This window comes from Candida albicans, chromosome R (assembly GCF_000182965.3).
Source record: "Candida albicans SC5314 chromosome R, complete sequence".
Classification (NCBI taxonomy): Eukaryota; Fungi; Ascomycota; class Pichiomycetes; order Serinales; family Debaryomycetaceae; genus Candida; species Candida albicans.
Window position 1 is genome coordinate 118,186 of NC_032096.1, and position 12,283 is coordinate 130,468.

Sequence of the window (12,283 nt, forward strand, 5' to 3'; positions counted from 1 at the left end):
GGAGTGGCGAATGAAGTTTCGTTGGCCTAATTCTTATTTTTTTGCTGTTGTTCCACCACTCGTTTTGAACATGTTACACGACATTTATCAAAGGTTTTTTTTTTTTCCTTCTTTCCTAAGCTTTTTGGGTTGAAAAATTCTCACTAATCCTGAATCCAATATATATTATTGGAGTACAACAAGTAACCAATATACCTACCAATGTTTACGGCGACGAAGACGGCAACCACCACAACCACATCTATTTGTCGGTTATTTTCTACCTCCACTAAAACATTATCTAATGTTGGTAAAAAACCCATCAGATTATATGAAGGAGTGAATTATTCCATTGAATCGATCCCAGTAGAATTTTGTAAAAAATTCACTAAACGAAACAAAACATTTATTTTAGATAGGCAAATCATTACTAGTGGACCATTAGGTAAATTAAGAGTAGAAATCCCTGAATTCATCAATATTTCAGAAAACAACACCAATGAAAATGATAAATCAATCATTGTATCTGTGAAAAAACCCGAAAATAAGATTCAACGATCATTATGGGGTACATATAGATCAATTTTATATAATAATATCATTGGTATCACTGAAGGTCATTTATCAATTGTTAAATTTGTTGGTACTGGTTATCGAGCCATTTTAGAAAAAGATCCACAAACTGGTGAGGATATAATTAGTTTAAAAATTGGTTTACCTTTTACACCAAAATTGAAAATACCAAAAGGGTTAAAAGTTTCATCACCTAATCCAGCAAGATTGGTCATTGAAGGTTCTGATAAACAACAAGTTAAACTATTTGCAGCATTTATTAGAGAACATAAAAAACCTGAACCATATAAAGGGAAAGGTATATTTGTTGATGATGAAAAGATTGTGTTGAAACAAAGAAAAGTTAAATAATTGTATGGCAGTTTTTTTCTGCTTTATGCTCATATTTATACTATCTACTTGTATATAAACATTTTATAAATATATTCCCTATAGTCTATATGTTGTATGATTCAAGTAGTATTTCTGATTCCCACCACAATGGTCAGATTTGTTATGTTGTCTCGTGTGTGGGTGTGTGCATGCGTGCGTGGGAGGAAAAAAAAATTTTTTAAATACTTTCAACAAAACGTTTAGCCACCACATCCTAACACATCCTAATCCCAGACACAACAACCTCCCTAACTAAACATGTTTAGTCTACCACAACAAACCTCTAAAAGAGGTATTGGGTTGTTGAATAATCAATTTTTGTCAAACATCACGTCTATACGTAACGTATCAGCAAAGATCACTTCGATTCATGCCATAACTTCATTGAAAACAACTGCCCCTACAAGAAATCATACTATTCAAGAAAGTACTAAAAGAAAATTATTATTGGAAAGGCCAGGATTATTTGCAATTAAACGAGGAATGATTACTTGGTTTAATGAAAAAGGTGAACATATCCCGGCAACTGTTTTAGAAGTTGACTCTTGTGAAGTTTTAGGCTATAAATTATTTAAAGATTTTGGTTATACTGCTGTTATAATGGGTACGATTGATAAATTGAAAAATGTTAAATCAACCAATGATTTAAGAATTTTTGAAACAGCTAAAGTTTCACCAAAACAAAAGATTGGTGAATTTAAAATTCGTTCCATTGATAATGATATTGAATCCAAATTAATCCCTGTGGGCACAGAATTAACTGCAGATTATTTCTCTGTAGGACAAAAAGTTGACGTTAAAGGTGTAACCAAAGGTAAAGGTTTTGCTGGGGTTATGAAACGTTGGGGATTTTCTGGTGGTAGAGCTACTCATGGTACTTCAAAAGCTCATCGTACTCCTGGTGCTACTGGGGGGAATCAAAACCCTGGTCGTGTTTTCCCTGGTAAAAAAATGCCGGGAAGAATGGGTCATCAAAATAATACTGGGTTCAATTTAGAAGTTTTACATACTGATGGTGAAGCCGGAATATTGATTGTCAAGGGGAACGTTCCTGGTCCTAAAAAATCAATCATTAAAGTTTCAGATGCTATAAAAGAATATGGTAATTCTATAAATAATACCATCCCTCAAGAAAAGTAAGATTAAACTCTTTCTCATATTTGTATATATCTATCTATTAAAATACATATCATTGTATGTTTAGTAATTTTTGCAGTTCTAAATTGATATCTAGTTTGCCAATCATTGTAAAGTGTAATTCCAAAGAACAAAAACTTAAAAGCATCCTTAGATTAAGCACCACTACAGCCAATGGGCAAGAGAAGAAGTAAATCAACAAACACGCTCAAAATTTTTTTCACTAAATCTTCTTGGTTGTTAGTGTATATTGTGCTAGACATACAATTTCTTATCGTAGAGCTATTGCCATTATCCTTTGTTTGATGACTAGTTGGTGAGTGGAATTATTATCCACCCATCACCAAGCAACAATACCCTCATTATTTTCTTCTTCTTTTGAATATATCAAACCACCTGGCTTGTCAAAAAAATATACTTAAAAAAAGAAAGAAAATTAGATTTTCTTGAACAAGACAAAGTCTTGAAACAATTTTCCAAAAAGTAAAAATTTGATACACCATTGAATGAAGACAATTCCCGGATGGTTCTGGGAAAAGACAAGAACCATGTACGTAGGTAAACTGAAATTGATCTTCTGGCGATGAAGAAGAAAGAAAAGAAGAAAAGGAAAGATTCAAAAAAAATTTTTTTTTGCCCATAGTAAGTTCTTTAAATAGTGAGAAACATCTACATGGTCGTGTCCAACCTAACAAAAACTTAATTAATACACATATAAGTTACACATCAGTTAATCTTGCCATTTTTCACCAGTCAAGTTTTCATAGGCTTCTACGTATTTCTGTTTAGTTTGTACAGCAATATCTTCTGGCATGGCTACACCATCTTTACCAGCAACACCATTAGCAGTTAACCAATCTCTTAAGAATTGTTTATCGTAGGATTCTTGTGATTGTCCGAGTTTATACTTGGCAGCACTCCAAAATCTCGAAGAGTCTGGGGTCAACACTTCGTCAACAAGAACAATTTTGTCACCATCCAACCCAAATTCAAATTTTGTGTCGGCAATAATGATACCTTTAGTAGCAGCATAGTCTCTTGCCTTGGTATAAAGATCAATAGCAATTTTTTCAATTCTATCACATAATTCTTTACCAACAATCTTGTCAGCTTGTTCTTTGGTAATATTTTCATCGTGTTCTCCTTGCTCTGCTTTAGTGGAAGGAGTGAAAATTGGAGTGATTTGTTGTGATTCTACCACATCACCAATTGGAATACCATGAACAGTTTTGCTTTTGGTGTATTCTTTCCAACCTGAACCTGTAATGTATCCTCTTACGATAACTTCAAGGGGAATTAATTTCAATTTCCTAACAAGTAATGATCTTCCTTCTAATTGGTCACGATACTTTTCCAATTGTGGATATTTTTCAAAAATATCTCCTTTAATCAAATGATTTTCAATAGGTAAAAAGGCAAACCAGAACTCAGATAATTTGGTTAAGATTTTCCCCTTATTAGGGATACCATTGGCCATAATAACATCGTAAGCAGAAATTCTGTCGGTGGCAACAAACAAAAGAGTGTTGTCGTCTACTTGGTATATATCTCTAACTTTACCTCTAGCGATTAATGGGAAAGTACCTTCTAAGTTGGTTGAAGTCATTGTTGGTGATGATGATGATGAGCAAAAAGAATAGTTGACTCGGATTAGTATTATTTTTTTCTGGGTGCGCAATTATTTCAGTTTTAACTCTGTACAAAATGAGATAGCTTGGCATATTGATCAAAAATAGAAATTTGAATTCTAGACTAATCAAATATTATACGACTTGAGTCATCTAGTAACCTCATACTCACATAATCCTACATTGTACTAAAAAAACAGTGTATAAAATTTCAAACAAAAAAAAAAATAAACGCAAACTATATATGTATAAATACAACAATTGCTACTTGTGATTGATTGATTCTGTGTGTGTGTATATATATATGAGTGATGTTATGTGGGTATGTTAGAATAAAATGTAGTTAAATTTAATTTAGTGATATTAATAAAGTGGTAATAAAACTCTTTTGTTAGGCTTTTTTGGGGGTGGGGAAAGTCAACTGTAGAAACTAGAAGGTTTCTTATTCGTCATCCATTTCAGAAGGTCTAATTAACCCACCAACTTGCATGTCTCGTTCTCTTTGTAATCTATCTTGTTCTTCTCTTTCTATTTGTTTATCTTCAGCAAACAAATAATCAGTTGGATCTCCACCAAATTCTTTCAATTGCACCAAAAAATCTCTTAATACCGACTTGAATTTGAATAAATCATTATAAACGGTTGTCAATACTTTAAGGAAATTGATCAATTGCACTTCTTGTAAGTTATCAAATGCCGATGATAATAATTGTGATAAATATTGTTTGAGGAAATCTGAATTAGAAGTCCCTTCAGGAGCTTGATCTGATGTGTATAATGGATATTTGATAACATTATCTTCAACCAAATGAATCAATTGAGCTAATAATTGGGCTTGATATCTAAATCCTGCTTTATGATCTGGTTGAGTGAAAACATACAATGTATCAGATAAAATTTGGAAATAAAAATTCTCATAAAATGCCTTGGTGAATGGAGTGTCACCTAATTTTTCAACATTTTCGATCAATTCTAAAGTTAACGATAATCCATTATCTTCAACTTCTCTATTATTATGTTTGAAAGCCCATAAGGCGGCATTAATCAATGATTGGAATGCTTCTCCAGATAATTGTAGTAAACCTTGGAATGATTTGGCATTGATTTCTTTTAATAATTTATAAAATTCAACTCGATGTTCAGGGTATTCAACAAAATCATTTTTAATCATATCCAAAGTACATTCAAACACATTTTGTAAAATTAATACCACACCATCAGGGATTAAATGTCCGGCTTTAGAAACCAATGCTGTCAAACATCTCAATACTTCAGCATCTCTAGCATCAGGAACATTGGAACTATAATCTTCTAAAACGGCTCCAAATAATGGTTGGACCAAATCACGAACAATTTCTTGTAAATTATCAGCTTGATTAATATAAGTTTCAATCATTTTCAAAATCTCTTTTTTGATGGTTCTCAATCCTCTCACTTTAGGGGTCTTGGTAGCAATTATTCCGTCTTTAGCAACAGCATCAGAAATCATTTGTGAAACAGCTTTATATAATGATAACATATCCACGTATAATCCACCCAATTGTGAATAAAATCCTGGACCTAAAGCTTTACAAACAGCAACATTAGTCTTGATGATATTGGCAATAATCTTGACGGTTTCAGTATTACTCAATAACTCGGGGTCTTGACCTGCTTGTTGGATTATTGCCGTCCAGGCCATGTTAGGTAATGCCATCAATTCACTCAATAATTTATCACGAGCAGTTTTATTATATTCAGCACTAACAATAATCCCACATGCTTCATAGAAGGTGTGTACTTGTTGTGGCTGTAAATCTTCCGTAATCTGTTGGATTTCTCTAATGATTTCATTAATGAAGGGTTCGGTTTCATTTGCTTGCACGGCAACAAAATGTTTTTTACACTTGTGGGTAATCTTAATAAAAGTGTCACAAGCCATATCTTGAACCCCCTCGTGTGTTTCATGCATGAATTCAAACAATTTATTGACAACGGTTTTCAAAAATTTCCAATGAGCTTTCAAAAATCTTGGGTATTGACCAACAATATACATAATGTTTGATGCAACCACAGCTTTATTATCTTTACCACGTTTCATTTCCGTTAATGATAATAAATCTTTAATAACGGAAACCAAAAATCTTTTTTCCATATCTTCATTCATGGCCCCAGATATAGATCCTATAGCCCAACATAAAGTATTAATATTTTGCCATGACCATTCACTTTCATCAATTTGTCTAGCCAATTTTTCAATCATGATTTGTTCAGTATCAATAACATTCAAATGAGTAAGATAAACCAACACTTCTCTCATGGATTTATATAATTGAATGGTATCACTTTCTTTAACAAATTCACGAACAATTTCCCCTTCATCATTTTCAACAATTAAAACTTCTTCTGGTCGGGCCATATTTTCAATAATAACCAATCTCAATTTCGATAATATTTCCGCATATTGGTGTTGTCTCAATGGGAATTTCTGTAAAAGAGCTGGGTCAGGTGCACCACCGGAAGATGTTGGTCTTAAACTATTACCATAAGCTAATTGCATCATTGGGGTTAATTCATTGGAAGGTAAATCTCTAATTTCTTTAAATAATCCATAAACAAATGTTGACCAGAAATCTAAACAAGTTTTGAACAATTCACGTTCTTCAATCCGGGAAAGTTCTAATAAATAGAACAATGAATTTTGTAATAATTCACCTGCTTCTTTATGTTTCTCTAATAATTCTAAATTATTTGTCAAAAATGTACACAAGAACATGGCTAAATCTTGTAAAAATGATTGATCACTAGATGAAGCAACTTTATAAGTTTGTTTCAAATTAGTAGTGAGTGGCACTATAGAATAAATTTGTTCCAAAGTGTTTTTAAAATAAATTAAAGTTTTTTCATTATGAGCGGGTAATGAAGAAACTTCTGTCAAACACTTTAAAGAAATTGCTCTTGTATCAGCTGGAGCTAAAAATTTTGTTGATAATAGATTCAATAAATCTGTTTGATATATGTATTCTGAAGGAATCCATTGTATGTATTTCAATAATGCATTCAAGGTGGCAATAATCAATGATGATTTGGTTGTTTTATCCAATACTTCGTAACACAAGGTGAAAATTTTTTCAAATTCATTTTTCATACTGACTTTTAATTGTTGAGCTTTAGCTTGGGTTAATTGGTCTTGAGAATAATCAAAAACTTCTTCACTTAATAATTTAAGAATAATCATATTATTTTCACAAACATTATACGATGATCTAGAACTCATAACAATTTCTGGAATGAATTCAGGCCAGTTATGAGGCCATTCTTGTTTCAAAACAGAAACCAATGTCAAATCAATTTTATTAATTAAGGCTCGTTGAGTTTCAAATTCTTGTTCATTGTCGCAAAGACTAATAATCATATTGACAATGAAATTTCTAATACCAATTCTTTCATTATCAGGTATAGTTTTCCAACGATATTGTATCAATTTGTTCAAAGATGATAAGGCAATATACTTTGATTGAGCATTATTTGAATTGGATAAAATCTTATCGGCAAATTTCCAAGAATCAGGATGTTCTTGAAATTTGTTCAAAACCAATTGAGCATTTTTTTGATCATTACCAGATCCTTTGAAAAACGTGTCAACTGTTTGATCAAATAAATTGATATCCAAATCAGTTGAAAAATCTAATATGGCATCCATAGTTACTTAGAAGGTAAGATAAGATGTTTGTCTAGAATAGGAATTTATTAGTTTTTATGGTCTTTTTTTTTCTTTTAGTTTTGTTTTTTTTTTCTTCTTTGTTTTTCTTCTTTCTCTTTCTCTCTCCCCTTTGAAGTTGAAGTATTTCTTGGTGAGAGTTTAAATAGTCTTTGAATGAGGAAGGTGGTTCAGTAATTTGCAGGAAAGAAGAAAAATGTCAAAATTCTCCAATTGATGATGATGAATGATGAGCAGGACTGTTATGTTGTTGATGTATTAACAGTAAATATATTCCAATATAATAAACAGTTTATTCTTTTAAAAACTACTTTTGTAAATGATGGATAAAAACTAACAGTTCAATTTCAACCAATAAAAATAGAATTGCTTCCTTTGTTTTTTAGTCACTTGTTTAGCTTTGTAGTTTTGACTTGTGGTTTGACTTGTAATTTAAGGATTAAGAATTTCAAAGAAAATTTTTTTTTCTCGCCTCCTCCCGTCCCCCCCTTCTTTCATTGTTGGTTGATTGTTGTTGAATAGTTGAATGTTGTTTGCTTGCTCACTGTAATTTAGATTTTGCCAATACTTTTACGTGACCTCACCCCTTCTGCTGCAACTAAGTAGAGCAGATTAGATTGAAGAATATTTATCTGATCTAATCTGGTAACAGTTTATCAACAACTACTGGAATGTACTAGTGATCACTTTTTTTTTGCAACTCGCTCAACAACTGTTCTCTATGTTTCCCTTGTTAGTATTTGTGTTGAACAAATTCAAAGTTGACATATACATATAACAATCATAATTCTATCCATATACAATTTAGTACGATATTTCTTTCAGTAATTGCTTATTTGTTTCCTCTTCTTATTGGTGGTGAAACAAATAAAAGAAAAAAAAACCTTAGGGCTAACTTCTTAGTGTTTTTTTTTTTGCAACACCACATCACCATAATTGTATAAGCTCCCAATGATTGAATTGGTTTCTAATTCTAACCATGATTGGTTATCATGTTATATAATTAAACTTATTATCACTAGTCAAGAAGAATTGGATTTGGAAATCAATCAATTCTTAACAACAACGATTGTCAATTCACAATTAACATTATTAATAATACTCCACCATGAAGAAGAAGAAGGGGATAACGATAGTATTACCGATTTACAACTTTTAAATTATTTACAATTTGAAATTTATAAACAAATAGGTAATGATATAATTGTATCGATTATGACAATAACTCAAGATTCTAATTTATCGGTAATGTTGTCGTCTCAATTGAAACAAATTGATGATATAGTTAAAGATATTCTGAAATTGGATTTATCTATTGCTTTGGATGTTGTAAATGAAGAGAAATTGATATTTTTAATGTTGAATATACCTAATTTATTACCATATTTAGAAGAGCAACAAGGATATGATGAAATTTCTATTGAAGAACTTTTTGAAAATTTCGTTAAACATCATAATTCCATCAAAAAAATCATGTTATCAAATGAACTAAAAGAATATACGTAGATGATATATTTTATTGAAGATCAAAATCTATGTACTCATAAATAAGAAAAACTAATGATTTTTTATGGCTGTTGTTGCAAAGTTCATTTATTTCTTAGCAAATGAAACACCTTTTTCAATATTCTTTTGTAATTGTTCAATGGCAACTTCTAACAATTTCTTTTCATCATCAGAAATTTGATTTAAGATATCATATTTAACTTCAGTAATACCGTTTTTACCTAATTGAACTGGTAATGAAAAGAAATCTAAATCTTTAACCAATTTTCTAGCTTCAGAAGCACCTTTAATTGAAGAATCCAAGTTCAAGAAAGTACATTCAACAATATCAGTTTTACCATTAACAGCAGCTAAAATTGATTCGGCTAATCTATAACCGGCATAAGCCATGGATAAAGTGGCGGAACCAGCACCATTCTTGGCTTGAACAACTTCATCGCCACCAAATTGAACTCTTTTGATTAATTCCTTCTTTTGTTCTTCAGATAATATATCATAATATTGTTTAGAGTTACCTAATGAATATAATGGAACAATGGTTTCACCAGAATGGCCACCAACAACATTAATATTGAAATCAGATGGTTTAGTTTGATCTAGGAATAATTGAGAAATAAAAGTATTGGCTCTAACAATATCCAAAGTAGTAACACCAAATAATCTAGCTGGATCATAAACACCTTTAGCTTGTAAAGTTTCGGCAACAATTGGTACAGTAGAATTGACTGGATTAGAAATCACCAAGACAAAAGCTTTTGGAGAATTGGCAGCAATACCTTCAGCTAAACCTTGAACGATTGATGCATTAATATTGAATAAATCATCTCTGGTCATACCTGGTTTTCTTGGAACACCAGCTGGGATAATGACTAAATCAGAACCTTTTAATGCAGCAGCTAATGCAGTTTTATCTTCTTTATCTTTTGGTAAATATGATTGAGTTTTAGAATCAGAATTGATATGAGATAAATCAGCACCAACTCCTGGAACATTGACGACATCAAATAATGCCAATTCATCAACATTTGGGTTTAATTTGGTCAATAAAGATAATGGTTGACCAATACCACCAGCAGCTCCTAAAATAGCGACTTTGACCATTGTTGTAAGATTTATATAAATTGATTGATTAAAATAAGTAAATAAATTGAATAAATAAATAAATTAATAAATAATTGATTAAGAAAAGAAAAGAAAAATCAAAAATGAAATAAATTTTGAATCCGGGGCAAGAGGATCAAGGGATATTAAGATCCTTTTAAATGATTTTTTTTCCCTTGTTGTTCGAGGAGAGATTTGAAAAAAAAAAAATAGAATTAGTTTGTTGGTGAATAAATTGCATGTGGGCGGCCAAGCAAGCAACCCCACGCTTTTTTTTTCTTTCTTTCACTTAGTATGCATTACACGTGATTCGCTTACATTTGTTTTTTTCTTTCTTTGACCCCGGGTTTATGGAAGTTCCATTTAACTGTGGATTTTGTACAGAAAGAAAAAAATTCTAAGATTTCCTGGAGAAAACCTCCGTAACAATCCGGAACATTGAGGTATATTTATATCCTGGTTTTCCCGGGACAAGAACCAATGAACAATTCCGATTAAAAGGTATTCAACTGGATTTAGTCGGTCCAGCTATGCAAAGTAGTTGCACAATAGATTTCTCTTGCTCCGAGGGTATAGGTCCACATATCATACAATTTATTATAATTTTTTGGACCCAATTGCTGCATAATACTAAGCCGTTGATATAGTGCCAATTATTTGACATACTCAAAATGCAAGTACTACAGACGTAGGTTGCTGTGTCCTAAATACGGGAATAAAGTCAATTGAGTAAGTTTTACTCTAAAAATGATTCAAGGATTGAGAAATTGGCGTCATTATGAATTGAGATTCTAAGTCAAATAAGTAGCAAACAAACTATTTAAAGTTGGAAACCCCTATTATCTGTAACAACTTTTTTTTTTCATAAAAATTTGGTTCAATTGTTCACTCAAAAAGTGATATATAATGATCAAGTAGATTAAAAAGTAACCTTCTACTGATAAAATGAGGGTTTTTTTTTTTCACAAACTTGGGTCTTCAGGATGTCGTTAAAGACAATCTTGTTGAAACTCTTGAGTTACAATATGAGCTAGTTAAACATTCCCTCCAAATATGCACTGGTAACAATTCCATAGCAGAAACAGAGTTTACCTTCTAATTTGTTGAATTCAACAAAATTTACTGGAAAGTGTATATAGAGTGCTGTTAATAAATGGCAAATTTCCGTAAACAACATAATCAAAAGTCAAAGTAGTTGATACGCGGCAACAATTACTTCTATTTTAATGTATTGTAAAGTGAAAAAAATAAGTTGGAACTCATTATATTCTTTGTTCGTAAAGTGTACCTTGTTGCAGTTGTCCACAATTCTTTTTGTATTATGCAATTTATGGGGAAGCACTTACCACCACACACGTCAAATAGAATATTCTCTGTTCTCTGTATGGTTTTTTTTTTTTCACGCCCAATCTTACATAGAAACACTTGTGATAGACGGAGTTCTGTATTCCTCCCACCACCACCCCTCTTTTTTTCAATTTTTTTCGTTCCCCTCGTCATACACAAACACAAGCACACTTCTTGTTTTATGTTTTAAAATTATCCCGATAATTATCCCGAACAACAACAAACCCATATTACAATGGTTATTGCACTACCACATACACTTACTATTCCATAAACTCCGTCTAGATGTGTATGTGTTTTATGTGAGAGATCTCCTTATGGAAACGTGTTCCCAAAAAGTTTTTTCACATCTCCAGGTGGGGGAGGAGGAGAAAGTAGAGTTGCAGAGATTTAACCTTTGTTTTGACTCATCATCATCAACAACAACCACACTTGTATATAATGTCACAATTGCCTATATACTTTTTTCCCCACATTAACAATCTCCTAAAGTAATGTCTCATTTGCATGACTTTGAAAAGTTTAGTCTATGACATAAAAAGAAAACCTTAATAGTTGTCTTTGCTTTTACAAATTTAGTAGGATTTGCATCTGCAATAATTAAGAATTGTAAGACTATTGAACACCGAAAAATTTACTCAACAATTATTTTGTAAGAACAGGAAATGACGAAATTGGAAATATTACTATTAATAATAACAATTCAAAACAAATTTTAAAAGGAATGAATGGAAATATGAATTAAACACCAGCACCACCAGACACACCTACTTTCTTTCGTTATAGTAATCAGTTGAGTACATAATACGAAGAGAGAGAGAGAACAGGAAAGCAAAAAAAAAAAGAAAAAGAAACTGTGTATCTTCCTGTATATAGGCCACTATTCCTATTGTTTATTATAGTGTTGCTTGGCAGAAGAAATCTATGACAATTCATTTTT

General features: G+C 31.6%; 6 protein-coding genes and 1 non-coding gene across 7 annotated transcripts; 3 read left to right on the top strand and 4 right to left on the bottom strand. All coding sequences in view use genetic code 12, as the record gives it.

The window, feature by feature from the left end:
• Positions 1-201: 201 nt before the first annotated feature.
• On the top strand, positions 202-903 carry MRPL6 (mitochondrial 54S ribosomal protein uL6m; the record flags this gene model as incomplete). Its single annotated transcript, XM_713550.1, has 1 exon — positions 202-903. The coding sequence occupies one exon, from the start codon at positions 202-204 to the stop codon at positions 901-903; it is 702 nt and encodes a 233-aa protein (XP_718643.1).
• Positions 904-1,182: 279 nt separating this feature from the next.
• On the top strand, positions 1,183-2,064 carry CAALFM_CR00490WA (mitochondrial 54S ribosomal protein uL3m; the record flags this gene model as incomplete). Its single annotated transcript, XM_713549.1, has 1 exon — positions 1,183-2,064. One exon carries the CDS (start codon positions 1,183-1,185, stop codon positions 2,062-2,064), a length of 882 nt encoding a protein of 293 aa, XP_718642.1.
• A 447-nt stretch (positions 2,065-2,511) lies between these two features.
• On the bottom strand, positions 2,512-2,646 carry CAALFM_CR00500CA. Its single transcript, XR_002086422.1, has one exon. It is a non-coding gene; the product is annotated as an uncharacterized ncRNA (small nuclear RNA).
• Positions 2,647-2,791: 145 nt separating this feature from the next.
• On the bottom strand, positions 2,792-3,667 carry ADE1 (phosphoribosylaminoimidazolesuccinocarboxamide synthase; the record flags this gene model as incomplete). The annotated part of the gene is made up of 1 exon (XM_713548.1): positions 2,792-3,667. The coding sequence occupies one exon, from the start codon at positions 3,665-3,667 to the stop codon at positions 2,792-2,794; it is 876 nt and encodes a 291-aa protein (XP_718641.1).
• A 464-nt stretch (positions 3,668-4,131) lies between these two features.
• Positions 4,132-7,371, bottom strand: CRM1 (exportin; the record flags this gene model as incomplete). The annotated part of the gene is made up of 1 exon (XM_713547.1): positions 4,132-7,371. The coding sequence occupies one exon, from the start codon at positions 7,369-7,371 to the stop codon at positions 4,132-4,134; it is 3,240 nt and encodes a 1,079-aa protein (XP_718640.1).
• A 969-nt stretch (positions 7,372-8,340) lies between these two features.
• Positions 8,341-8,895, top strand: CAALFM_CR00530WA (uncharacterized protein; the record flags this gene model as incomplete). The annotated part of the gene is made up of 1 exon (XM_713546.1): positions 8,341-8,895. One exon carries the CDS (start codon positions 8,341-8,343, stop codon positions 8,893-8,895), a length of 555 nt encoding a protein of 184 aa, XP_718639.1.
• Positions 8,896-8,982: 87 nt separating this feature from the next.
• Positions 8,983-9,996, bottom strand: MDH1 (malate dehydrogenase; the record flags this gene model as incomplete). The annotated part of the gene is made up of 1 exon (XM_713545.1): positions 8,983-9,996. The coding sequence occupies one exon, from the start codon at positions 9,994-9,996 to the stop codon at positions 8,983-8,985; it is 1,014 nt and encodes a 337-aa protein (XP_718638.1).
• Positions 9,997-12,283: the final 2,287 nt, after the last annotated feature.